Consider the following 26,333-nt stretch of genomic DNA (forward strand, 5'->3'; position numbering starts at 1 on the left):
TTTCTGTGTGGGCTTGTGTCCCCCCCGGTGCCCTACAAAACCCCCCTGGTCTGCCCTCCGAAGACGCGGGTACTTACCTGCAAGCAGACCGGAACCGGGGCACCCCCTTCTCTCCATTCTAGCCTATGCGTTTTGGGCACCACTTTGAACTCTGCACCTGACCGGCCCTGAGCTGCTGGTGTGGTGACTTTGGGGTTGCTCTGAACCCCCAACGGTGGGCTACCTTGGACCAAGAACTGAACCCTGTAAGTGTCTTACTTACCTGGTAAAACTAACAAAAACTTACCTCCCCCAGGAACTGTGAAAATTGCACTAAGTGTCCACTTTTAAAGTAGCTATTTGTCAATAACTTGAAAAGTATACATGCAATTGAAATGATTCAAAGTTCCTAATGTACTTACCTGCAATACCTTTCAAACAAGATATTACATGTTAAATTTGAACCTGTGGTTCTTAAAATAAACTAAGAAAATATATTTTTCTATAACAAAACCTATTGGCTGGATTTGTCTCTGAGTGTGTGTACCTCATTTATTGTCTATGTGTATGTACAACAAATGCTTAACACTACTCCTCGGATAAGCCTACTGCTCGACCACACTACCACAAAATAGAGCATTAGTATTATCTATTTTTACCACTATTTTACCTCTAAGGGGAACCCTTGGACTCTGTGCATGCTATTCCTTACTTTGAAATAGCACATACAGAGCCAACTTCCTACATTGGTGGATCAGCGGTGGGGTACAAGACTTTGCATTTGCTGGACTACTCAGCCAATACCTGATCACACGACAAATTCCAAAATTGTCATTAGAAATTGATTTTTGCAATTTGAAAAGTTTTCTAAATTCTTAAAAGACCTGCTAGGGCCTTGTGTTAGATCCTGTTTAGCATTTCTTTTAGAGTTTAAAAGTTTGTAAAAGTTTGAATTAGATTCTAGAACCAGTTGTAGATTCTTAAAAAGTATTCCAACTTTTAGAAGCAAAATGTCTAGCACAGATGTGACTGTGGTGGAACTCGACACCACACCTTACCTCCATCTTAAGATGAGGGAGCTAAGGTCACTCTGTAAAATAAAGAAAATAACAATGGGCCCCAAACCTACCAAAATACAGCTCCAGGAGCTTTTGGCAGAGTTTGAAAAGGCCAACCCCTCTGAGGGTGGCAACTCAGAGGAAGAGGATAGTGACTTGGAGGAAAATTCCCCACTACCAGTCCTATCTAGGGAGAACAGGGTCCCTCAAACCCTGACTCCAAAAATAATAGTCAGAGATGCTGGTTCCCTCACAGGAGAGACCAACACCTCTGAAATCACTGAGGATAACTCCAGTGAAGAGGACATCCAGTTAGCCAGGATGGCCAAAAGATTGGCTTTGGAAAGACAGATCCTAGCCATAGAGAGGGAAAGACAAGAGATGGGCCTAGGACCCATCAATGGTGGCAGCAACATAAATAGGGTCAGAGATTCTCCTGACATGTTGAAAATCCCTAAAGGGATTGTAACTAAATATGAAGATGGTGATGACATCACCAAATGGTTCACAGCTTTTGAGAGGGCTTGTGTAACCAGAAAAGTGAACAGATCTCACTGGGGTGCTCTCCTTTGGGAAATGTTCACAGGAAAGTGTAGGGATAGACTCCTCACACTCTCTGGAAAAGATGCAGAATCTTATGACCTCATGAAGGGTACCCTGATTGAGGGCTTTGGATTCTCCACTGAGGAGTATAGGATTAGATTCAGGGGGGCTCAAAAATCCTCGAGCCAGACCTGGGTTGACTTTGTAGACTACTCAGTAAAAACACTAGATGGTTGGATTCAAGGCAGTGGTGTAAGTAATTATGATGGGCTGTACAATTTATTTGTGAAAGAACACCTGTTAAGTAATTGTTTCAATGATAAACTGCATCAGCATCTGGTAGACCTAGGACCAATTTCTCCCCAAGAATTGGGAAAGAAGGCGGACCATTGGGTCAAGACTAGGGTGTCCAAAACTTGAACAGGGGGTGACCAAAAGAAAGGGGTCACAAAACCTCCCCAGGGGAAAGGTGGTGAGACAGCCAAAAATAAAAATAATCAAGAGTCTTCTAAAGGCCCCCAAAAACCTGCACAGGAGGGTGGGCCCAGAGCCTCTTCACAAAACAATCCTGGGTACAAGGGTAAAAACTTTGATCCCAAAAAGGCCTGGTGTCGAAATTGTAGTCAGTCTGGACACCAAACTGGAGACAAGGCCTGTCCCAAGAAAAGTTCCACTCCAAACTCCAATCCAGGTAACACTGGAATGGCTAGTCTCCAAGTGGGATCAACAGTGTGCCCAGAGCAAATCAGGGTCCACACTGAAGCTACTCTAGTCTCTGAGGGTGGGGTGGATTTAGCCACACTAGCTGCCTGGCCCCCTAACATGCAAAAATACAGGCAGCAGCTCTTTATTAATGGGACAAGTGTAGAGGGCCTGAGGGATACAGGTGCCAGTGTCACCATGGTGACAGAGAAACTGGTTTCCCCTGGCCAATACCTGACTGGAAAAACTTATACAGTCACCAATGCTGACAATCAAACTAAAGCACATCCCATGGCAATGGTAACTTTAGAATGGGCAGGGGTCAATGGCCTGAAACAGGTGGTGGTCTCCTCAAACATCCCAGTAGACTGTCTGCTTGGAAATGACCTGGAGTCCTCAGCATGGGCTGAGGTAGAGCTAAAAACCCATGCAGCCATGCTGGGTATCCCTGAACTGGTGTGTGTAAAAACAAGAGCACAATGCAAGGCACAGGGTGAAAAAGTAGAGCTGGAGTCTGGAAAAATGGCCCAGCCTACCAAGAGAAAAGGAAAGTCAGTTGGGAAACCAACTGCAACACAGTCAGAAAAAGAGAACCTCTCTTCTCAGGAAGAAGTTCTGCCCTCTGAGGGAACTGAGCCTTTGGAACTTGAACCTTATCAGGTTGAGCTCTTAGGCCCAGGGGGACCCTCAAGGGAGGAGCTGTGTAAGGGACAAGAAACCTGTCCCTCTCTTGAAGGCCTTAGGCAGCAAGCTGCTGAAGAGTCCAAGGGCAAGAAAAATGGAACACATAGGGTCTATTGGGAAGATGGACTCCTGTACACTGAGGCCAGAGACCCCAAACCTGGTGCCACTAGGAGAGTGGTAGTGCCTCAGTCGTTCAGAGAGTTTATTCTGACCTTAGCCCATGATATTCCCCTTGCTGGGCATTTGGGACAAACCAAGACGTGGGAGAGGTTAGTCAACCACTTCTACTGGCCCAATATGTCCCAGAAGGTTAAGGAGTTTTGCCTCTCCTGCCCCACCTGTCAATCCAGTGGTAAGACAGGTGGGCACCCAAAGGCCCCCCTCATTCCACTTCCAGTGGTGGGGGTCCCCTTTGAAAGAGTGGGTGTGGACATAGTTGGTCCACTGGAACCTCCCACAGCCTCAGGAAATATGTACATCCTAGTAGTAGTGGATCATGCTACTAGGTATCCTGAAGCTATTCCCCTTAGGTCGACTACTGCCCCTGCAGTAGCCAAGGCCCTCATTGGTATCTTTACCAGAGTGGGTTTCCCTAAGGAGGTGGTGTCTGACAGAGGTACCAACTTCATGTCAGCATACCTAAAACACATGTGGAATGAGTGTGGAGTGACTTACAAATTCACTACACCATACCATCCACAAACTAATGGCTTAGTTGAGAGATTCAACAAGACATTAAAAGGCATGATCATGGGGCTCCCAGAAAAACTCAAAAGGAGATGGGATGTCCTCTTGCCATGTCTGCTTTTTGCTTACAGAGAGGTGCCACAGAAGGGAGTAGGATTCTCGCCCTTTGAACTTCTGTTTGGCCACCCTGTAAGGGGACCACTTGCTCTTGTTAAAGAAGGCTGGGAGAGACCTCTCCATGAGCCTAAACAAGACATAGTGGACTATGTACTTGGCCTTCGCTCTAGAATGGCAGAGTACATGGAAAAGGCAACCAAAAACCTTGAGGCCAGCCAACAGCTCCAGAAGTTTTGGTATGACCAAAAGGCTGCACTGGTTGAGTTCCAACCAGGGCAGAAAGTCTGGGTTCTGGAGCCTGTGGCTCCCAGGGCACTCCAGGACAAATGGAGTGGCCCTTACCCAGTGCTAGAAAGGAAGAGTCAGGTCACCTACCTGGTGGACCTGGGCACAAGCAGGAGCCCCAAGAGGGTGATCCATGTGAACCGCCTTAAGCTCTTCCATGACAGGGCTGATGTGAATCTGTTGATGGTAACAGATGAGGATCAGGAGGCAGAGAGTGAACCTCTCCCTGATCTTCTGTCATCAGACCCAAAAGATGGCTCAGTAGATGGAGTGATCTACTCAGACACCCTCTCTGGCCAACAGCAAGCTGATTGTAGGAGAGTCCTACAACAGTTTCCTGAACTCTTCTCCTTAACCCCTGGTCAGACACACCTGTGTACCCATGATGTGGACACAGGAGACAGCATGCCTGTCAAAAACAACATCTTTAGACAATCTGACCATGTTAAGGAAAGCATTAAGGTGGAAGTCCACAAGATGCTGGAATTGGGAGTAATTGAGCGCTCTGACAGCCCCTGGGCTAGCCCAGTGGTCTTAGTCCCCAAACCTCACACCAAAGATGGAAAGAAAGAGATGAGGTTTTGTGTGGACTACAGAGGGCTCAATTCTGTCACCAAGACAGATGCTCATCCAATTCCTAGAGCTGATGAGCTCATAGATAAATTAGGTGCTGCCAAATTCTTAAGTACCTTTGACTTGACAGCAGGGTACTGGCAAATAAAAATGGCACCTGGAGCAAAAGAGAAAACAGCATTCTCCACACCTGATGGGCATTATCAGTTTACTGTTAAGCCCTTTGGTTTAAAGAATGCCCCTGCCACCTTCCAAAGGTTGGTGAATCAAGTCCTTGCTGGCTTGGAGTCCTTTAGCACAGCTTATCTTGATGATATTGCTGTCTTTAGCTCCACCTGGCAGGATCACCTGGTCCACCTGAAGAAGGTTTTGAAGGCTCTGCAATCTGCAGGCCTCTCTATCAAGGCATCCAAATGCCAGATAGGGCAGGGAACTGTGGTTTACTTGGGCCACCTTGTAGGTGGAGGCCAAGTTCAGCCACTCCAACCCAAGATCCAGACTATTCTGGACTGGGTAGCTCCAAAAACCCAGACTCAAGTCAGGGCATTCCTTGGCTTGACTGGGTATTACAGGAGGTTTGTGAAGGGATATGGATCCATTGTGACAGCCCTCACTGAACTCACCTCCAAGAAAATGCCCAAGAAAGTGAACTGGACTGTGGAATGCCAACAGGCCTTTGACACCCTGAAACAAGCAATGTGCTCAGCACCAGTTCTAAAAGCTCCAGATTATTCTAAGCAGTTCATTGTGCAGACAGATGCCTCTGAACATGGGATAGGGGCAGTTTTGTCCCAAACAAATGATGATGGCCTTGACCAGCCTGTTGCTTTCATTAGCAGGAGGTTACTCCCCAGGGAGCAGCGTTGGAGTGCCATTGAGAGGGAGGCCTTTGCTGTGGTTTGGTCCCTGAAGAAGCTGAGACCATACCTCTTTGGGACTCACTTCCTAGTTCAAACTGACCACAGACCTCTCAAATGGCTGATGCAAATGAAAGGTGAAAATCCTAAACTGTTGAGGTGGTCCATCTCCCTACAGGGAATGGACTTTATAGTGGAACACAGACCTGGGACTGCCCATGCCAATGCAGATGGCCTTTCCAGGTTCTTCCACTTAGAAAATGAAGACTCTCTTGGGAAAGGTTAGTCTCATCCTCTTTCGTTTGGGGGGGGGGGTTGTGTAAGGAAATGGCTCCTTGGCATGGTTGCCCCCTGACTTTTTGCCTTTGCTGATGCTATGTTTACAATTGAAAGTGTGCTGAGGCCTGCTAACCAGGCCCCAGCACCAGTGTTCTTTCCCTAACCTGTACTTTTGTATCCACAATTGGCAGACCCTGGCATCCAGATAAGTCCCTTGTAACTGGTACTTCTAGTACCAAGGGCCCTGATGCCAAGGAAGGTCTCTAAGGGCTGCAGCATGTCTTATGCCACCCTGGAGACCTCTCACTCAGCACAGACACACTGCTTGCCAGCTTGTGTGTGCTAGTGAGAACAAAACGAGTAAGTCGACATGGCACTCCCCTCAGGGTGCCATGCCAGCCTCTCACTGCCTATGCAAGTATAGGTCAGTCACCCCTCTAGCAGGCCTTACAGCCCTAAGGCAGGGTGCACTATACCATAGGTGAGGGTACCAGTGCATGAGCATGGTACCCCTACAGTGTCTAAACAAAACCTTAGACATTGTAAGTGCAGGGTAGCCATAAGAGTATATGGTCTGGGAGTCTGTCAAACACGAACTCCACAGCACCATAATGGCTACACTGAAAACTGGGAAGTTTGGTATCAAACTTCTCAGCACAATAAATGCACACTGATGCCAATGTACATTTTATTGCAAAATACACCCCAGAGGGCACCTTAGAGGTGCCCCCTGAAACTTAACCGACTGTCTGTGTAGGCTGACTAGTTCCAGCAGCCTGCCACACTAGAGACATGTTGCTGGCCCCATGGGGAGAGTGCCTTTGTCACTCTGAGGCCAGTAACAAAGCCTGCACTGGGTGGAGATGCTAACACCTCCCCCAGGCAGGAGCTGTAACACCTGGCGGTGAGCCTCAAAGGCTCACCCCTTTGTCACAGCCCAGCAGGGCACTCCAGCTTAGTGGAGTTGCCCGCCCCCTCCGGCCACGGCCCCCACTTTTGGCGGCAAGGCTGGAGGGAACAAAGAAAGCAACAAGGAGGAGTCACTGGCCAGTCAGGACAGCCCCTAGGGTGTCCTGAGCTGAAGTGACTCTAACTTTTAGAAATCCTCCATCTTGCAGATGGAGGATTCCCCCAATAGGGTTAGGATTGTGACCCCCTCCCCTTGGGAGGAGGCACAAAGAGGGTGTACCCACCCTCAGGGCTAGTAGCCATTGGCTACTAACCCCCCAGACCTAAACACGCCCTTAAATTTAGTATTTAAGGGCTACCCTGAACCCTAGAAAATTAGATTCCTGCAAACTACAAGAAGAAGGACTGCCTAGCTGAAAACCCCTGCAGAGGAAGACCAGAAGACGACAACTGCCTTGGCTCCAGAAACTCACCGGCCTGTCTCCTGCCTTCCAAAGAACTCTGCTCCAGCGACGCCTTCCAAGGGACCAGCGACCTCTGAATCCTCTGAGGACTGCCCTGCTTCGAAAAAGACAAGAAACTCCTGAGGACAGCGGACCTGCTCCAAAAAGACTGCAACTTTGTTTCAAGGAGCAGCTTTAAAGACCCTGCAATCTCCCCGCAAGAAGCGTGAGACTTGCAACACTGCACCCGGCGACCCCGACTCGGCTGGTGGAGAACCAACACCTCAGGGAGGACCCCCGGACTACTCTACGACTGTGAGTACCAAAACCTGTCCCCCCTGAGCCCCCACAGCGCCGCCTGCAGAGGGAATCCCGAGGCTTCCCCTGACCGCGACTCTCTGAAACCTAAGTCCCGACGCCTGGAAAAGACCCTGCACCCGCAGCCCCCAGGACCTGAAGGACCGGACTTTCACTGGAGAAGTGACCCCCAGGAGTCCCTCTCCCTTGCCCAAGTGGAGGTTTCCCCGAGGAAGCCCCCCCTTGCCTGCCTGCAGCGCTGAAGAGATCCGTTGATCTCTCATAGACTAACATTGCAAACCCGACGCTTGTTTCTACACTGCACCCGGCCGCCCCCGCGCTGCTGAGGGTGAAATTTCTGTGTGGGCTTGTGTCCCCCCCCGGTGCCCTACAAAACCCCCCTGGTCTGCCCTCCGAAGACGCGGGTACTTACCTGCAAGCAGACCGGAACCGGGGCACCCCCTTCTCTCCATTCTAGCCTATGCGTTTTGGGCACCACTTTGAACTCTGCACCTGACCGGCCCTGAGCTGCTGGTGTGGTGACTTTGGGGTTGCTCTGAACCCCCAACGGTGGGCTACCTTGGACCAAGAACTGAACCCTGTAAGTGTCTTACTTACCTGGTAAAACTAACAAAAACTTACCTCCCCCAGGAACTGTGAAAATTGCACGAAGTGTCCACTTTTAAAGTAGCTATTTGTCAATAACTTGAAAAGTATACATGCAATTGAAATGATTCAAAGTTCCTAATGTACTTACCTGCAATACCTTTCAAACAAGATATTACATGTTAAATTTGAACCTGTGGTTCTTAAAATAAACTAAGAAAAGATATTTTTCTATAACAAAACCTATTGGCTGGATTTGTCTCTGAGTGTGTGTACCTCATTTATTGTCTATGTGTATGTACAACAAATGCTTAACACTACTCCTCGGATAAGCCTACTGCTCGACCACACTACCACAAAATAGAGCATTAGTATTACCTATTTTTACCACTATTTTACCTCTAAGGGGAACCCTTGGACTCTGTGCATGCTATTCCTTACTTTGAAATAGCACATACAGAGCCAACTTCCTACAACGCCCCTCTCCCAAATGAAATCCTTAGTTCTGCCTTCCTGGGCTTGAGCTGATCAAGTTGCAGGAGGGCAGAAACCTGTCTGAGGGGTGGCAGCAGCTTCGTCTGTCTGGAAAACCCCAGAAGGCTGATAGGAGCAATGCTGGGGTCCTCTAAGGAGCCCCCAGAGGGCATGGAATCATACTTCCAATACTGGCAACAGTATTGGGGTATGATTCGGACATATTTGATACAAACATGCCTAGGTTCGGAGTTACTATTATGTAGCAGGCCATCGGTAGTGACCTACATCCAGTACACGCATAAAATGACATCCTGCACTCACGAAGTCCAGGAAAATGGAACTGGAGTTCGTGGGGGCACCTCTTTTAGTGCAGAGGCGCCCTCACATCCAGGTACTTGCACCCTGCCCTCTGGGCTAGGACAGCCTACCACAGGGGTGACTTACAGTGACCTGGTGCAGTGACCTTTAATGAAAAGGGTGCCTGCACCCTTTCGCGCAGGCTACAATGGCAGGCCTGCAGATACATATTGCATGAGCTCACCATGGGCGGCATAATACATTCTGCTGCCGATAAGGGACCTCTGGTGCCCCAGTGCTCTGGGTGACCACTCCCCTGTCCGTCCACCACCCCCTGGGTGGTGCCCAAAGCTCCTCCAGGTGGCCACTTTATTCTTACATCTTGAAAACAAGTTGTGCACAGGCTCCTGGGGGCACTTGGTTGGTGAGGTCAGGTGACTGACGTCAGTGACCCCCTCTGATAGGTGGTCACCCTGCATAGTGACCAAGGCCCCTTTCAAGTCTATTTAGGGACTCCCTTTTGGGTAGATCTCCAGATTCGGCATGCAAGACTCCACCAGGACTCCTTTTCAACAACCTCTTCTACTCCTGGTCACCGGAACAACTGCAGAACTCTTCAGGAACCAAACAAGCCTACTATTTCTGAGATGACCTCGCCTTGCAACACTGTTTCCCTGGCTCCTTCCAGCAATTGCAACATTTCCAATGCTGTGCATCCTCTGGGTTCGGCAAGAGTTCAGCAGCACGAAAGAAGCAAGAAGGAATATTCCTTGGAGTTAAGGAGTAACCCCCCTGCATCCACAGGCACCTAGGGCAACGACGACCGGCCGCTGGGATCTTCTGCCAACCGGCTCCAGGAAGAACCTCCAACACAGGTGGTGGGTCTGAGTGGTCCCCCTTGGTCCTCTCTACCTGCTGTCAGACTTGGGAGGTGGTGAGCCCTTGCCTCTACTCGCAGGACAGCACCCCTATGCACCACAACTCTTGCAGCAACCAAGGCATGTCGACTCCTGCTCCGAGGTATCTCGGGCTCCAAGTAGCCTCCCCTTCCAGCACTTTATCCTTGCAAGGACAGTGGGGCTCTTCTCCAGATGTGCTGAATGGGCTTCATTGCAGCTCACTGGGCCCGCTGCCAGTGGTTGCCTGCGTCTGTTTCTGCTGGCTCGCCTGACTGCAGAGGGTCAGCCCAGACTCCCCCTCAAGGGTTGAGTCCCCTGGACCTTGCTGGTCCTCTTCTTTCCTGCAAATCTTCTTTTGCTACAACTTGTATTTGCCAAGGCTTGTTGGTGGCTCTCCTGACCATCTGCGATCAGCATGGGACATCATCTGCAAGACTCCAAGGACCCATCTGCAGCTCCTAGGCTCCATAGCTGAACTTCTTCCCCTGGCGACCCGGATCTTCATCCACAGAAGGTGTGGGTAGTGGCTCCTCCCCGTCTGGACACTACTGTGTGAACAGGACACAGTCTTCTTCTTTTCCAGGACCTCTTTTTCCATAATTCACTGTTGGATTCCATCAGACTGGTCCTGGTGTTGCAATCGTCCTTTTTCCAAGTCCTCTTATTAGTCTTTGGAGAGACCAGATACTTACCTCGGTTCTCCTGGTCGCTGGGGGTCACCTAGGTACTCACCTCTTGGGGTCCTAAGTTCTCTCACCTCCCCTCTAACTACTCCATATCCTTGGGTGGGGTACTTCACTTCGCATTACACTATTTTAGTGTATGGTTTGGCCCCACGCATTGGGCCCTAACTCATTTTCACTCATTTTTGCCAATGCTTGCTGTTCCTCTATGCTAATTCCTAATAATTACTGTGTGTATATATAGTGTGTACTTACGTCCAGTTGGAGGACTGCCTATAAGTAATCTAGTTCAGTGTTACTATAATAAAGTACCTTTATTTTTGCAACACTGTGTGGTTCCATTCAGGTGTGATGTTACTGTGTGACTGCTGTGGTATTGCAGTTGCTTTACACTCCTCCTAGCTAAGTCTTGGCTGCTCACCACAACTACCACTAGACAGCCCTGGCTTCCTAGACACCGTCTTCATTCACTAATGGAGGCTGCCTTGACCTGGTGTAGGAAGTTGGCTCTGTATGTGCTATTTCAAAGTAAGGAATAGCATGCACAGAGTCCAAGGGTTCCCCTTAGAGGTAAGATAGTGGCAAAAAGAGATAATACTAATGCTCTATTTTGTGGTAGTGTGGTCGAGCAGTAGGCTTATCAAAGGAGTAGTGTTAAGCATTTGTCGTACATACACACAGGCAATAAATGAGGAACACACACTCAGAGACAAATCCAGCCAATAGGTTTTGTTATAGAAAAATATATTTTCTTAGTTTATTTTAAGAACCACAGGTTCAAATTCTACATGTAATATCTCATTTGAAAGGTATTGCAGGTAAGTACTTTAGGAACTTTGAATAATTGCAGTAGCATATAACTTTTTGCATAAAACACAAATAGCTGTTTTAACAGTGGACACAGTGCAATTTTCACAGTTCCTGGGGGAGGTAAAGTATTGTTAGTTTTAACAGGTAAGAAAGTCACTTACAGGTTTCAGTTTTGGGTCCAAGGTAGCCCACCGTTGAGGGTTCAGAGCAACCCCAAAGTTATCACACCAGCAGCTCAGGGCCAGTCAGGTGCAAAGGTCAAGGAGGAGCCCAAAACACATAGGCTTCAATGGAGAGAAGGGGGTGCCCCGGTTCCAGTCTGCCAGCAGGTAAGTACCCGTGTCTTCGGAGGGCAGACCAGTGGGGGTTTTGTAGGGCACCGGGGGGGACACGAGTCAGCACAAAAAGTACACCCTCAGCAGCTGGGGGGCGGCCGGGTGCAGTGTGTAAACACGCGTCGGGTTTCCAATAGTTTCCTATGGGAGACAAAGGGGTCTCTTCAGCGATGCAGGCAGGCAAGTGGGGGGCTCCTCGGGGTAGCCACCACCTGGGCAAGGGAGAGGGCCTCCTGGGGGTCACTCCTGCACAGAAGTTCCGATCCTTCAGGTGCTGGGGGCTGCGGGTGCAGGGTCTTTTCCAGCCGTCGGGAAATGGAGTTCAGATAGTCGCGGTCAGGGGGAGCCTCGGGATTCCCTCTGCAGGCGTCGCTGTGGGGGCCCAGGGGGGACAACTTTGGTTACTCACAGTCTCGGAGTCGCCGGAGGGTCCTCCCTGAGGTGTTGGTTCTCCACCAGTCGAGTCGGGGTCGCCGGGTGCAGTGTTGCAAGTCTCACGCTTCTTGCGGGGAGTTGCAGGGGTCTTTAAATCTGCTCCTTGAAACAAAGTTGCAGTTCTTTTGGAGCAGTGCCGCTGTCCTCGGGAGTTTCTTGTCTTTCTTGAAACAGGGCAGTCCTCAGAGGATTTAGAGGTCGCTGGTCCCTTGGAAAGCGTCGCTGGAGCAGGTTTCTTTGGAAGGCAGGAGACAGGCCGGTAAGTCTGGGGCCAAAGCAGTTGGTGTCTTCTGTTCTTCCTCTGCAGGGGTTTTTCAGCTCAGCAGTCCTCTTCTTCTTGTAGTTTCAGGAATCTAAATTCTTAGGTTCAGGGGAGCCCTTAAACACTGAATTTAAGGGCGTGTTTAGGTCTGGGAGGGCAGTAGCCAATGGCTACTGTCCTTGAGGGTGGGTACACCCTCTTTGTGCCTCCTCCCTGAGGGGAGGGGGGCACATTCCTATTCCTATTGGGGGAATCCTCCTTCTACAAGATGGAGGATTTCTAAAAGTCAGAGTCACTTCAGCTCAGATTGCCTTAGGGGCTGTCCTGACTGGCCATTGACTCCTCCTTGTTTTTCTCATTATCTCTCCTGGACTTGCCGCCAAAAGTGGGGGCTGTGTCCAGGGGGCGGGCATCTCCACTAGCTGGAGTGCCCTGGGGCATTGTAACACGAAGCTTGAGCCTTTGAAGCTCACTGCAAGGTGTTACAGTTCCTGCAGGGGGGGAGGTGTGAAGCACCTCCACCCAGAGCAGGCTTTGTTTGTCCTCAGAGAGCACAAAGGCTCTCACCGCATGGGGTCAGAAACTCGTCTCTCAGCAGCAGGCTGGCAGAGACCAGTCAGTCCTGCACTGAACAATTGGGTAAAATACAGGGGGCATCTCTAAGATGCCCTCTGTGTGCATTTTTTTAATAAATCCAACACTGGCATCAGTGTGGGTTTATTATTCTGAGAAGTTTGATACTAAACTTCCCAGTATTCAGTGTAGCCATTATGGAGCTGTGGAGTTCGTTTTTGACAGACTCCCAGACCATATACTCTTATGGCTACCCTGCACTTACAATGTCTAAGGTTTTGCTAAGACACTGTAGGGGCATAGTGCTCATGCACATATGCCCTCACCTGTGGTATAGTGCACCCTGCCTTAGGGCTGTAAGGCCTGCTAGAGGGGTGACTTACCTATGCCACAGGCAGTGTGAGGTTGGCATGGCACCCTGAGGGGAGTGCCATGTCGACTTAGTCATTTTCTCCCCACCAGCACACACAAGCTGGCAAGCAGTGTGTCTGTGCTGAGTGAGGGGTCCCTAGGGTGGCATAAGACATGCTGCAGCCCTTAGAGACCTTCCCTGGCGTCAGGGCCCTTGGTACCAGGGGTACCAGTTACAAGGGACTTACCTGGGTGCCAGGGTTGTGCCAATTGTGGAGACAATGGTACATTTTAGGTGAAAGAACACTGGTGCTGGGGCCTGGTTAGCAGGGTCCCAGCACACTTCTCAGTCAAGTCAGCATCAGTATCAGGCAAAAAGTGGGGGGTAACTGCAACAGGGAGCCATTTCTTTACACCTGGTATAAGGTGCAAACACCATAGGTGTCCACCACACACCAGGCCAGCTTCCTACACACACACACACCGAAACCTCCCTCAGTAGTCCTGCAAAGCACCACACCAACACCTCCCTCAGCAGTCCTACACAGCTACACACCGATACCTCCCTCAGCAGTCCTGTACAGCTACACACCAACACCTCCCTCAGCAGTCCTGTACAGCTACACACCAACACCTCCCTCAGTAGTGCTCCTGCACAGCCACACACCGACACTCCCCTCAACAATCCTACATAGCCACACACTGACACCTCCCGCAGCAGTGCTCCTGCACACAGACTGGCACCTCCCTCAGCAGTCCTGCACAGCCAAACACAGACAACTGCCACAGCAGTGCTCCTGCACAGAAACACACCAACACCTTCCTCAGCAGTCCGGCACAGCCACACACCGAACAAGTCCCTCAGCAGTCCTGCACAGCCACACACCGACAAGTCCCTCAGCAGTCCTGCACAGCCACACACCGAACAAGTCCCTCAGCAGTCCTGCACAGCCACACACCGACAAGTCCCTCAGCAGTCCTGCACATCCACACACCGACAAGTCCCTCAGCAGTCCTGCACAGCCACACACCGACAAGTCCCTCAGCAGTCCTGCACAGCCACACACCGACAAGTCCCTCAGCAGTCCTGCACAGCCACACACCAACCCTCTCCCTCACGCTCTTGTCCGATGCCAGCTATAGCTGCTGTGTGTAACCACGCTCTTGACCTATGCCAGACAGCACTGGTGTGTGCCACACACTTGCCCTATGCAAGATAGCACTGCTGTGTACAACCATGCTCTTGCCCTTTATCGGATTGCCCTGCTGTGTGCAGCCATGTTCTTGTTCTATGCTGGATTGGGCTGCTCTGTGCAGCCTGAGGCTACAAACAACTGCCCTACAAGGGAACTTATGATAAAACCATGCAATGTTGATGCGTGAATCCCCATGGCACAAGATTTAATTACAGACCAGAGCTCTTTGTTAAGTGAATTATAATTCTCAGGTTGAGGATGCCCCTGGGATTCTCACACGGCTGCTCTCAGATAAGATTTGTTTATTTAGTTTCTTTCTGGTCGTAGGGGAGTTAAGGGTGTCAAAGCAGTTTGTATACACGCTACGAACACCTGAGTTTTCCCAGCTACAGCGTTGTCACCCAATAGTATTGAAGCAAGGTTGTGGATGGAAAGATGACCTCTCACTGTCCAATCATGATTTCATCAGGGCATAGCACCCACCTCTAGTAGGAAGGACTGTAGCACGTTAGACACTAGGACCACCCCAGGAGGCCAGCACCACTTTCAAATAGACCGTTCACCAACTGCTAACACCTGCCTCATGGTAAATACTACCTAGGACCACTACAGGGCACCAGTGCTATTCCCAAACAGACTACTGAGTGCTCACCTACTGCTACCATCCCCCAGGAACAGGACAAAATTATCTTGGGCGAGTCACCCCACGGGGGAGTACTCTGGCAGAGGAAGGGGGTTGGGGTGGGCCCAGGACCCTCAGGAGAGACTTCAGGGGCATATAGCACATGACAAACATCTGGGTGGTTAGGAGGCACAGGGCGTGGTTAACACCACAGGATAGAATCCTTTTGGGGGCTAGACACCTCAGGACAAATGAATAAGGGGACACCGCAGGACAGAACCTTCTGGGTGAGGGACACATCGCGGGGCAGAATCCTTCAGTGGAGGGAAGACAGGGATGGCACACTTCAGGACACAATACAATGAGGTGGTGGAGACACCTCATGACAGAAACATCAGGGGGAATAACACTTCAGCAAAGGATCCTGTGGGAATGGAGAGGAGGATAGGAGACACTTGAAAGGACACTCATCAGGACAGAATCCTGAGAACACACTTCAGGACAGTCCAACGGGGCAGGGCAGAACATGCTTCAGGGTAGAATCCTCTGGAAAGGACGCACACCAGGAGGAACATTGAAGAGAATTTCACTAACAAGCCCACGCACCATGAACACAGACAATTATCAGGTCCATAAAACAAGGTCTGATGAGCTCATGGTCCCCCAATTCTTTCCATCGTTGAATAACTTCGTGCTGTGAGCCAGGTTAGTTGTTAATAGACACAAATCTGCCCATTACTGAACAATTAATAACAGCATTTGAGAAAGCGTATCAGAGTCTTAGCAAGATGTACAATTGTTTCCTACTATGGGCCGTACCATAGAAGGCAACACACAAGACCCTGAGGTGTGAAAGGAACATTAACTGATGAAGTGAGGGTCTTACCTGCTGTGGTCTCCTGTTCTCTTGCTTTGGGTCCTCTGGTTCCTCCTCTACACCTTCGCTGCACGTTACCATCCGAGTGCAGTCCTGCTCAGTATGGACACCTTCCCCGAACGCCTCCCTAGAAAACAAAATCAACAAATCACAACAAAGTGAAAGAATAACGTAGTATGCAAAGGCTTTGGTGCAGATTACACCCTTTGATGAGACACGGGGCGGGAGCAGAACTATCCTGAGATAGAGGTCTAGTTTTCGGTCATGCTCTTGCAATTCAAACAATGAAATACATGCACAGAAATATATTAAAATGCTTAAAATGCATGGGGGGTTTGTTTAGCTTGGCCTGCGAGTTTCACTCGTCCTCCATTTCCATCCGTGACACCTCTTCAGCCGCTGCCTCTCTTGCTTAGTGGGACTTACCTGCGAACACAGGCATAAAAGAGAATGCACTTCTGTTTTCAAAATCTTCCTTTCTGAGAGCAGTGTGGTGTGATGTACATTCTGTGTGAGATGTTGAGGATGTTTTGGGTTTAAAAGTTCTGGATGGGTTGTAGTCTTTTAATGAGTTGCACTGTGACCCCGGCATACATGGTCCCATAGACCAACTTGCTGGTACTAGGGAGTGAGGGTTGGTTTTTCTAGTGTTGCTAGGGAGTCAGCATCGTCAGGGTCTGGAAGCAGAATTCAGTGACAGCATTGACCTGTGAGGTCATGTTCAGTTTGTTGTTGATTATTCCGAGGTTCCTGGCCTGGGTTCTGTGTGGGGGTCAGAGTTCGGCCAGCCACCAGCTGGAGTCCCGTTTTCTTGCCGAAGATCACTACTTGTCTTGTCAGTGTTGAGAGAGTTGGCTTTCATCACTCAGCGACTTCAGTCATGCATGTGGTGAACTTGTTTCTTGTGTTGGAGGTCTTGTCCGAAAGGGAGAGTATGAGTTGCAAGACGCCTGCGTAGAAGGGGATGTTGTGTGCATGGATGACACTGGCCAGAGGGATAATGTGTGCGTCTAAGAGCGGTGAGGCTTGGGGACTCCGCAGAGGAGTTGGTGAGTCCCGAGGAGTAAGGTGCCAGGCTGACAGCTTGTTCTCTATTTTTTAAGAATGAGCAGAGTGCCGGCCCCTGGATGTCAATCTTGTGCAGGCACCTAGGGAGGATGGAGTGTGAGTGCCAAGCGCTGCAGAGAGGTCGAGGAGAACGAGGGTTGCCCGTCTCCTCGGTCAAGGATCATGCACACGTCTTCTGTGGCAGTGATTAATGTTTCTGTACTGCGCCTGGGCTTAAATCTGGACTGTGTGTCGCTGAGGAGCTGATGGTTGCTTTATGTGCTTGGAAAGGCATCAGTTGATTAATCTGTAGTTGGGAAGTGTGGACGGTTTTTAAAAGGGGCATGACAACAGCATGTTTTAAGGTGTCCAGGAATGTGGCTGAGTCGATGGAGTCATTGGGGATGAGTGCTAGTGCTTTGTTGATCTATCTCAAAAGACTGAAGATGCCAAACTACACAATCTGGATATGCCAGAGTGATTGTGGACTGAATGGTTACTGTGTTTATACCCCTAGTCCTCCATCCTCACAAAGCAGAATGTGTCTCAGACAGTCTTCTTGGGAACATCAATGCACAAACAAGCTCACATTGCGCATTCTCGGCGATAGCAAAAAGATTAAGCCAAGATTCCCCCACCCCGCCACCCCCCCTCACTCCCGAGAAGACACCATGTGCTTTCTCTGGTTGCAACTGCCATTCATGGTGCAAATTTGTCTGCCCTGGTGTTTAACAATTTCGCCAGTGTTTTTGACCACCAGATAACTTTCTTGGAGGTCCTACCACTTCCAGAGGCATACTCTATCAGCAAAGACCCAAGACCCCACCGTTCCCTGCTTGTTGCAGAAAAACATGGTGGTGTTGTAGCCCGTGAGCATCTATACAAGTCTCCTTTTGATGGCAGCCAGGAAGGCCTTCAATGCCAAGTGAATCGTCCACAACTCCAACATTCATGTGTAGTTGAGCCTCCACCGGAGACCAGAGGCATCTGATCTTGACCTCTCCCAGACGGGCTTCCCAACCCAGAAGAAAAGTATCATCACCACTGTTCAATCTGGCGGACTATGGAGAGGGTCTATCACTGACCTAGTTGTAGTCCAGTACCCTCCACTGCAGATCTTGTGCAATATCCTCTGCAATCTGGATACAATCTGACGGATTTCCCAAAGCGCTGAGCCCACAGGGACGTGAAGTCTCACTGCATGGCTCACATGTGGCTCTGGTATGTTTGGGCAAACAAGAGGTGCTGCAGGCACAGGTGGCCCTTAATTTCAAAGCTCTAGGTGAATTTTCTACAACATATACGAAGGATGTATCGCAAAGCTACTTGTGCAAACTGGGGATTAGCCAGTTTTACATCGGGGTCAGAGCATATGTGCTGAGCACTTGAAAGCAAGATGTGCATCCGAGTTTAGAGGCTAAAAAACAGCAATAAAATTCGGCAAAAAAATGGGTGATGATTTTAAAAGAGGCATTTTTTCCACAGTTGCACTTTAGAACAAGTCACTCAAGTTGTGCTTCAGACAACTGTTCACTTAAGTAGAACAGGACAAACGTTAGAGCCTTACAGTGCCACACACAGAATACTGCTCTACTAAGACCTCAGAAGGGATTGAGCCAACCTCCTAAACACAAACAAAAATCAACAGGCTGGACTTCCAAAACAAGCAATGACATAAGATTTCAGACTCAAACCCACAGAAATATAAGAACCAAAAAGGTGATGTTGCAATACCAACACCAGGAAGGCTCTACTTCAATACCAATAACACACAGTGTTCTAAACATTAACACTCTGAATCTAAGCAAACGTACTCCGGACGAATACGGAGCCAACTGTTACCTGCTGGAGTCGGCAATGCTGCTGCTTTCCACAAGACTATTATTCATTTCTTGGTTCAGCACCTCCTGCACGTCATCAGATTTGCCAACAATGTCCTCTGGAAGCTCATCAGTGTGTTCAAGCTTGTCATCTTCCTCCTCTAGCAAATCATTGATCTGGAAAGGAACAGCATTGTTAAAGCAACGTCTTTCCAAAGTATACACGGTGCAGAGGTGCACGATGCCACATTAGTCAGCCCCAATGTCACCAAAAAGAGCCTCGTTGCAGCTTCCTCCGGTTAATAGCCTCATGGTTGAGAACACAGTGAACATGCACCACACCTGACTGCACTTCAGACACGTCCTAGACACAAACGCAGACCTTGGCACTGGATGGCTTCTACCAGCAACAGAAGTCTCTTGATGGAGCTACCACAAAATGAGGCTTCATCTCTGAGCTAAGACTACTGGCAGTCAAAGCACGGCATGCCTTCAGCAGTTCGCTAGTCAGAGGACAGGTCGTACGAGAAACAGAAAACGTAATCCACAAATTTAACTGGACTTCATTGTTTGTGGAGTTCAATGCTGGAAAAAGTGATTAGAAAAAAAAATTATAAGCCTTGACGGCACTTTTTTTTTTTTTTATTTAAGTGGCCTTCGTTCCAACAGAGGTCAGCAAACAAATGTAAGCATCACACAGTCAAAGATAAACCTCTTCTCACCTGTTCCGTGATCGAACTTAAATCGTTAGTAGATGAAAACTCATCATCCTCAGCTTCAAAGAATTCAAAGTAGCTTTCTAGAAGCCCTCCCACTATCCTGCTGACGGCATCCTGCTCGTTAACATCTTCCACTTCTGCTGATCTGCTAAAACAAAAACAGGATACAGTCAACTGGCCGTCCATGTACAACTACAGCAAAGGCACTCGTGCCATCGGCGAGATTCTTCTTTTCTCTGTTTCCTGCTGCTGCAGATAAACGAGATGTCCCTCCTCAATGTGGAGCCCACCGTGCTGCAGATAAACGAGATGTCCCTCCTCAATGTGTAGCCCGCCCTGCTGCAGATAAACGAGATGTCCCTCCTGAATGTGGAGCCCGCCCTGCTGCAGATAAACGAGATGTCCCTCCTCAATGTGGAGCCCGCCCTGCTGCAGATAAACGAGATGTCCCTCCTCAATGTGGAGCCCACCGTGCTGCAGATAAACGAGATGTCCCTCCTCAATGTGTAGCCCGCCCTGCTGCAGATAAACGAGATGTCCCTCCTCAATGTGTAGCCCGCCCTGCTGCAGATAAACGAGATGTCCCTCCTGAATGTGGAGCCCGCCCTGCTGCAGATAAACGAGATGTCCCTCCTCAATGTGGAGCCCGCCCTGCTGCAGATAAACGAGATGTCCCTCCTCAATGTGTAGCCCGCCCTGCTGCAGATAAACGAGATGTCCCTCCTCAATGTGTAGCCCGCCCTGCTGCAGATAAACGAGATGTCCCTCCTCAATGTGGAGCCCGCCCTGCTGCAGATAAACGAGATGTCCCTCCTCAATGTGGAGCCCGCCCTGCTGCAGATAAACGAGATGTCCCTCCTCAATGTGTAGCCCGCCCTGCTGCAGATAAACGAGATGTCCCTCCTCAATGTGGAGCCCGTCCTGCTGCAGATAAACGAGATGTCCCTCCTCAATGTGGAGCCCGCCCTGCTGCAGATAAACGAGATGTCCCTCCTGAATGTGGAGCCCGCCCTGCTGCAGATAAACGAGATGTCCCTCCTCAATGTGGAGCCCGCCCTGCTGCACATTAACTAGATGCAGTCCCAGGTCTTAATTTGGCTTAAGGCAATAAAAACACAAACAAGTACATTATAAAAGAGAATAAACGAAGTTGCATGAGCAATAACCTTACAGTGCACTTAATAAAGCTACAGTGTAATTATTTAAACCGTCGTAAAGTTCCTCGGTAATCGATCTAATCTATTGCATAAGCTTGAAAGTATAATACAACAGTTTTAAATACTTAAATTCCATTTAATTGCTTATATATTTCCCCGATTGCTAGTTGTCCACAGATATAATGTATTAGTGCATGGCCTGTAGCTTGTAAATCGCACCTCTGTAGATAATCCAAGCCAAGATTCCTAATCCTTTCATTATGAAAAAATCGGGAGCAAAAAACGAGAACAAACTCCTAAATAAAGCACGAAACAACAGAGCCTGGTGCTCCCTACGGGATTATTACCACAGAGGCTTCTTGGAGACGATGAAGCCAACTACCTTGTGCGGAACAACTAAAACAAAGTGTGCCGTGCTTAGTCAAAGGTAACAAAGGTAAAATCTATAGTGGGCAGAACAAATCTAAGACCGATATGGCTCAGTATAAGCGGTGGTAACCAAAGCGGTATGTTGCACAACATTCCTGTTACCTAGATAGGGTTTCTTTGTTTGCATTTCACTTTTTTTAGTATATGGTTTATGCTCCCCCTAGGGTCACTATTGGTTATTGCTATTTGCACTGTTTAACCTTTTCTATGCCTATTTCTGATTACTAGTGTATATATTTAGTGTGTTACTTACCTCCTATTGGAGGGTTGCCCTTCTAGTATTTTGTGGTATTGTGTTACCATAATAAAGTACCTTTATTTTTTAAACATTCAGTGTATTCTTTCATGTGTGTGAGTACTGTGTGACTACAGGGGTATTACATGAGCTTTGCATGTCTCCTAGATAAGCCTTGGCCGCTCATCCACAGCTACCCCTAGAGAGCCTGGCTTCTGGTCACTGCCTACACTGCGGGGAACAGGGATACCTGGTATAAGGTGTAGGTACCTTGGGTACCCACCACACACCAGGCCAGCTTCCTACAATGTCATTCAAGGCCAGGATTTATCTGGCTACGCACATGAGGAACGGTGGCTAAAGATGGTTCCACATGCTGGCAGCCTCTAGATTTTAGGAATACCAGAGAGTGTGAAGTTCTCAGTAGCTTTACTAAACTGCTCCAGTTCAGAACGTCATGTGCTCCTTTGGAGTGATCATCGGGGGCATCTAGAATTTTTGGGGCGGTCGGGCCCTTTTTCTGCCAGTCCTCCCATGGAATAATGGTTTCCTTATGGCAGTTTTTGTATTCCTTGCCTTTGTCCACTACTACTGAAAGCCCCGCAGGTATCTATCGCCATTTAGGTTATGAGATTGCACGTCTTCTATTTCTCTTAAGTCGCCTTTTTTAATCTCACCATGCATTAACGTGGTTTCTATTCTTATGAAATATGAACCGTCAGTTATCCTTCTTATGTGGGTTCTTTTATAGGTTTTGGATAAACGTACAGGTGTTGGGATTCTTGTAGTTTCTGCTTGTTACTGCCAACTTCTATTTCATTTATTGAGTATTGGCTCGCCTTGGGCAGGACTCAAATCGTTTGAGGCTGTGACAATGTGGATGCTTTTTGAATTGTCGCACGACTGCCCTGGCAAACTTCTGCTCTCCCTGGCTTAGTTCTACTCGAATCAAATCAGTTAATAACTGGTTGTTAATTCATTAGTCTTCACTCCAAGCCGGGACTCTTCCTTGCGTGAGCTAACGTTGATGTTACCCCATCTGTAACGTTGATGTTACCCCATCTGTAACGTTGATGTTACCCCATCTGTAACGTTGATGTTACCCCATCTGTAACGTTGATGTTACCCCCATCTGTAACGTTGATGTTACCCCCATCTGTAACGTTGATGTTACCCCATCTGTAACGTTGATGTTACCCCCATCTGTAACGTTGATGTTACCCCCATCTGTAGCTTTGCTGAATAAGAACCACTTTTGCTTCTCTCCACAGTGCTCCAGGGTTGTGTGTTTAAATTCTATTGCAGAATTATTATTTTTTTTTTACTATTTTTTTATAAACAAAAGAGACCCTTTGTATATTAGCCGAATTTTCTGAGATTTCCGAGCTACAAAATTCGTCTTAGAAATGAAAATGAACTGTGGTAGGCAGAATCTGGGCCTGTAGTCAAAAAGACTGTTTTTCAATTGTAAATAGGCCTGGTTTTGCTTGAAATTTCGAATGTAATAATCCACTATGTACACGGAGTTTGAGTCCGGGATGAAGTAGGTTAATTTACTGTGCGTCTTTTATAGATGAACAGTCAATAGGCATGTGTGATTTATTATTGTGATTTTTGGGTGCTCGTATAGTACAAGGTAGGCCTGCGATTGAACTCCCCGTGTTTTTGATGTTATTAAGGTGAAGACATGTTTATGTACTATTGTACATTATGTACAACTATGCAAGAATGATAAAGAATTCACAGAAGATGTCCGCTAGACTGCAGTAGCAATAGGAAAGCTTTTCAAATTCATTACAATTTGTGAAATGGGTCCTCTGGGTGAGTAGGTGAGACGTTTGTCTTCCACACATGGAAGATAAGCTGACTAGGGCAAGGTTTTAAGAAATGCTGATCTTTGCGGTAAGATCCTACGTCGCGGGTGTCGTGTGAACCGCTGCCTTGGCACTGCCTCTCCGTGCTCAGGGACCAACGGGAGGTATCAGTCCAGCTAAACAATGAAAGGCTGAGTCCGAGCTGCTGAGAGTCGGCTCCATGTCCGGTGGACACTGTGCATTCCTAATGCTGAGAATAGAGGGAGACTAAACATTCAAACCATCCCACAGACAAGTGTGTAAAGTTCCCGTTTCCAACAGATTGCGGCTCGCCCTGTGGCAGTTTATGCTTCAGTCTCGAGACAAGGGCCCCCAAGATGAATGTTTACATTAGTTGTTTAACCAGAGGTTCACAAATGTAAACTTTAATCCTTCCCTGAACATGGGTTTGAAGCACACAATAAAAAGTAGGCAAGCTCCTTACTGGAAGACATCCGGACCGAAGACCGCTGCTACCGCACTCGTAGACCACATCTCTTCATTGTGAGACGCCACGCTGGAGAGAAAGCGACACAGAAACTTCAGCAGACTGAAGTTTTGGGCTGGAAGCTGTTGCAGGAGGTTCTTCAGCTTCTTCACAAACTCATCTTCATTAGTAAAATCTGAAAGGAAGTAAATGAGCAGATCAGCTGAGCTTACAAAGGAGCTCCCACCGAGTCACCAAATGCAGAACCCGGCACAAAACCTATTAGGAATTGGATTCTGAAGTAACCATCTGTGGGGCTCTCACACCTGGACGTGTCTTCAAGACTGCCCCGCATGAGCCAGCAGGGGACCGCGACCACAAGTTTGAGGGGTTAATAAAAAGGTCTCTATTTTGGCTGTGTATAATTCCGCTTTATTACACAAAACGTAGCACCAAGGATTTTGAAGCTTATACAGAAACAATATTACTTGAGATCAACAAAATAGAGACACTGCCAGGAAATGGTGCCATATGCTGTACTCCACAAAATCAAGACTTCATAAGGAAGTAGTGTGGTGTGTGTTCAAGAGCAGAAAACTAACAAATGACAAAACAACTGGGAAGGAAATAGGCTAAAATAAAAGATGAAATAAAAATTGGTAAAACAAAAAAAACAATGGCGAAGATAAATATACAAATGAAAGTATAAAGAAGAATTACAAAAAAAAACGAAAACATTAAAATAACCACAATTACAAAAATGATTTTTTTCTACAATTAGCCAAAGTGTATCCAGGCATGCCAGCAAAATCAAACTTGACTCACCAAAAGTGCAAATACAGAGCTATAAGTCGGCAATATCAGCCATGCGTCAGACAATACCGGCAGAAAGGGCTGAACTTTAATCCACAGCATAGCTCGTACTCAATATTGCGAGAAGACTGAATAATGTTTCAGGCATCATGTAAAAGAATGTAAGGTAATTTAAGCTAGATTTGTGAAAACATGTTAAGGGAAAGGCAAACATCTGAATTAAAATTTTAAATTAACATTTGCATGAATTATGATTATAGTGACTGATTACTCCTTGGGGTAAAATATTAAAGTTGAGAAAAGTCCTGTTGCATTTTACTGATGAATGATTTTCCTCTGGGACACAAGGGAATTAATTTGGTTACTCAAAACTTTGGGAATGACGATGGCTAGTCTGATTTGATTCGAAGACTGTAAGAGTAAAATAAAATTCTCTGAGAAAGTTTGTAATAACGTAATAAACTTTAAATTGATTTTTGTCACCTCTGTTCTGCTATCTGATGTGTCCATCCCCAACAGGTAGGGTTTGCATTGATTGTTGTAGTACGTTTCTTACTTAAATGTTTAAATACGGTGATAGTTTTAATCGGCTGTCCACTGAAATGACTAATAACTGAAGCCCTGAGGAAGGTCATTGTGACTGAGCCAAGCGTGCTGGCTGCATGATTGTATCATAAGCAGATTAATCAGGAATTCACTTTTTTCACAAAACTTGTCGAGACGTCTATAGCTGCCATTCTTCAAACAAACTAATTATTGAGTGTTGTCTCACAATTTGGAAAAGGATATAGGGAATCAACCAGTGGTGCAGTCAATGAGCTTGTAGCTGTTATCCACTCTTATATGAAACATGATCGGTGCAGTTTCAATCAAATCAGGAGTAGAAGACCATTATTGATACATTCAGCTGAGCAAAGGAGGGGGTGGGTCGGTGAGTAATCTGCAGGGACCTCCATTATGCCCCAGAACAAGCATGAACGAAGGTAAAGTTCTTCCACTGGATGCTTCTCCGGAGGGTTCCCCAAGTTCCATCTGTAGGAAGCTGGCGCTGCATATACTACTGAGGTATAGTGCACAGAGTCCAGGGGTTCCACAGAGGATTAACGGAGGCTAAAGTCGATAATACTAATGCTCTCTTTTGTGGTAGTGTGGTCGAACAGTAGGCTTATCAGAGGGTAGCGTAAGGCACTTGTACACACACTCCATCACTTAACTCCAGGCCAATGGTTTTATATAGCAAAAATATATTTTCTAAATTTATTTTTAGAACCACAAGATTCAAGTCGCAGGTAAGTACCTCTAAAGTTACGCATTTCACACAGGTATCAACAGTACTTTGTTTGAAATAGGTAAGTAATACAGTTTTTGAATTACTGGTAATAATCCGTCTTAAAAATGGACACAGTACAATTTTCAGAAACAGTTCCTTGGGGGTGGGATTTTAGGTCGTTTTACTGGTAAGTACAACCCTTACAGTTTCAGTCTCCAGGTTTTAGGAAGTCCACCGTTCGAGGTTGACGTTAACACCATCACCCAGCACCAGAAACACTGGGCCGGCTGGGTGCAGAGGACAAAGTTGAGCAAGTTTAATGTGGGCACCTACGGAGACAGGGGATACTCTGAATCAGGCCTGTCTGCAGTTAAGTACCCACGGCTCGGAGAGCAGACCTGGGGGATTAGAAGAGCTCTGAAGGGGCTACAAGTAGGCACCAAACACACACCCTCACCGCACAGGGGCAGCCGGGTGCAAACAGGACATCGGGTTTTCAATGCTGGTCTATGAGGAGACCCCAGGGCGTCACTCAGAGGCTGCAGACGAGGTCCGGGAGGGGGGTGGGGGGGTCTCTGGCACACCACTGGTAGGACAGGGAGGAGGGCTGCCTGCTCTATGTAGAGGTACCTGGGGTCGGTTTCTCCAAGGCATCGGAGCTGCGGGTGCATTGTCTCTTTTAGGTGTCAGATATCTCCGTCCGGAGCTAGCAGTCAGGGGAGTCCTC

At 47.9% G+C, this 26,333-nt stretch overlaps 1 protein-coding gene across 5 annotated transcripts in view; it reads right to left on the minus strand.

Moving 5' to 3' along the window:
- The window catches only part of FAM13B (family with sequence similarity 13 member B), a 387,820-nt gene that overhangs the window by 273,501 nt on the left and 87,986 nt on the right, over window positions 1-26,333 (minus strand). For 3 of the 5 annotated variants that reach the window (XM_069212170.1, XM_069212172.1, XM_069212174.1), the window contains 4 exons: window positions 23,542-23,719; window positions 19,426-19,570; window positions 18,726-18,880; window positions 15,846-15,963 (listed from right to left, as the gene is read on the minus strand). In XM_069212170.1, the coding sequence (XP_069068271.1) occupies window positions 15,846-15,963; window positions 18,726-18,880; window positions 19,426-19,570; window positions 23,542-23,719 (596 nt within the window). The remainder of the gene's footprint in view (window positions 1-15,845; window positions 15,964-18,725; window positions 18,881-19,425; window positions 19,571-23,541; window positions 23,720-26,333) is intronic. The other 2 variants (XM_069212171.1, XM_069212173.1) reach the window with 1 other exon arrangement.

The sequence above is a fragment of the Pleurodeles waltl genome, chromosome 10, assembly GCF_031143425.1.
Source record: "Pleurodeles waltl isolate 20211129_DDA chromosome 10, aPleWal1.hap1.20221129, whole genome shotgun sequence".
Taxonomy (NCBI): Eukaryota; Metazoa; Chordata; class Amphibia; order Caudata; family Salamandridae; genus Pleurodeles; species Pleurodeles waltl.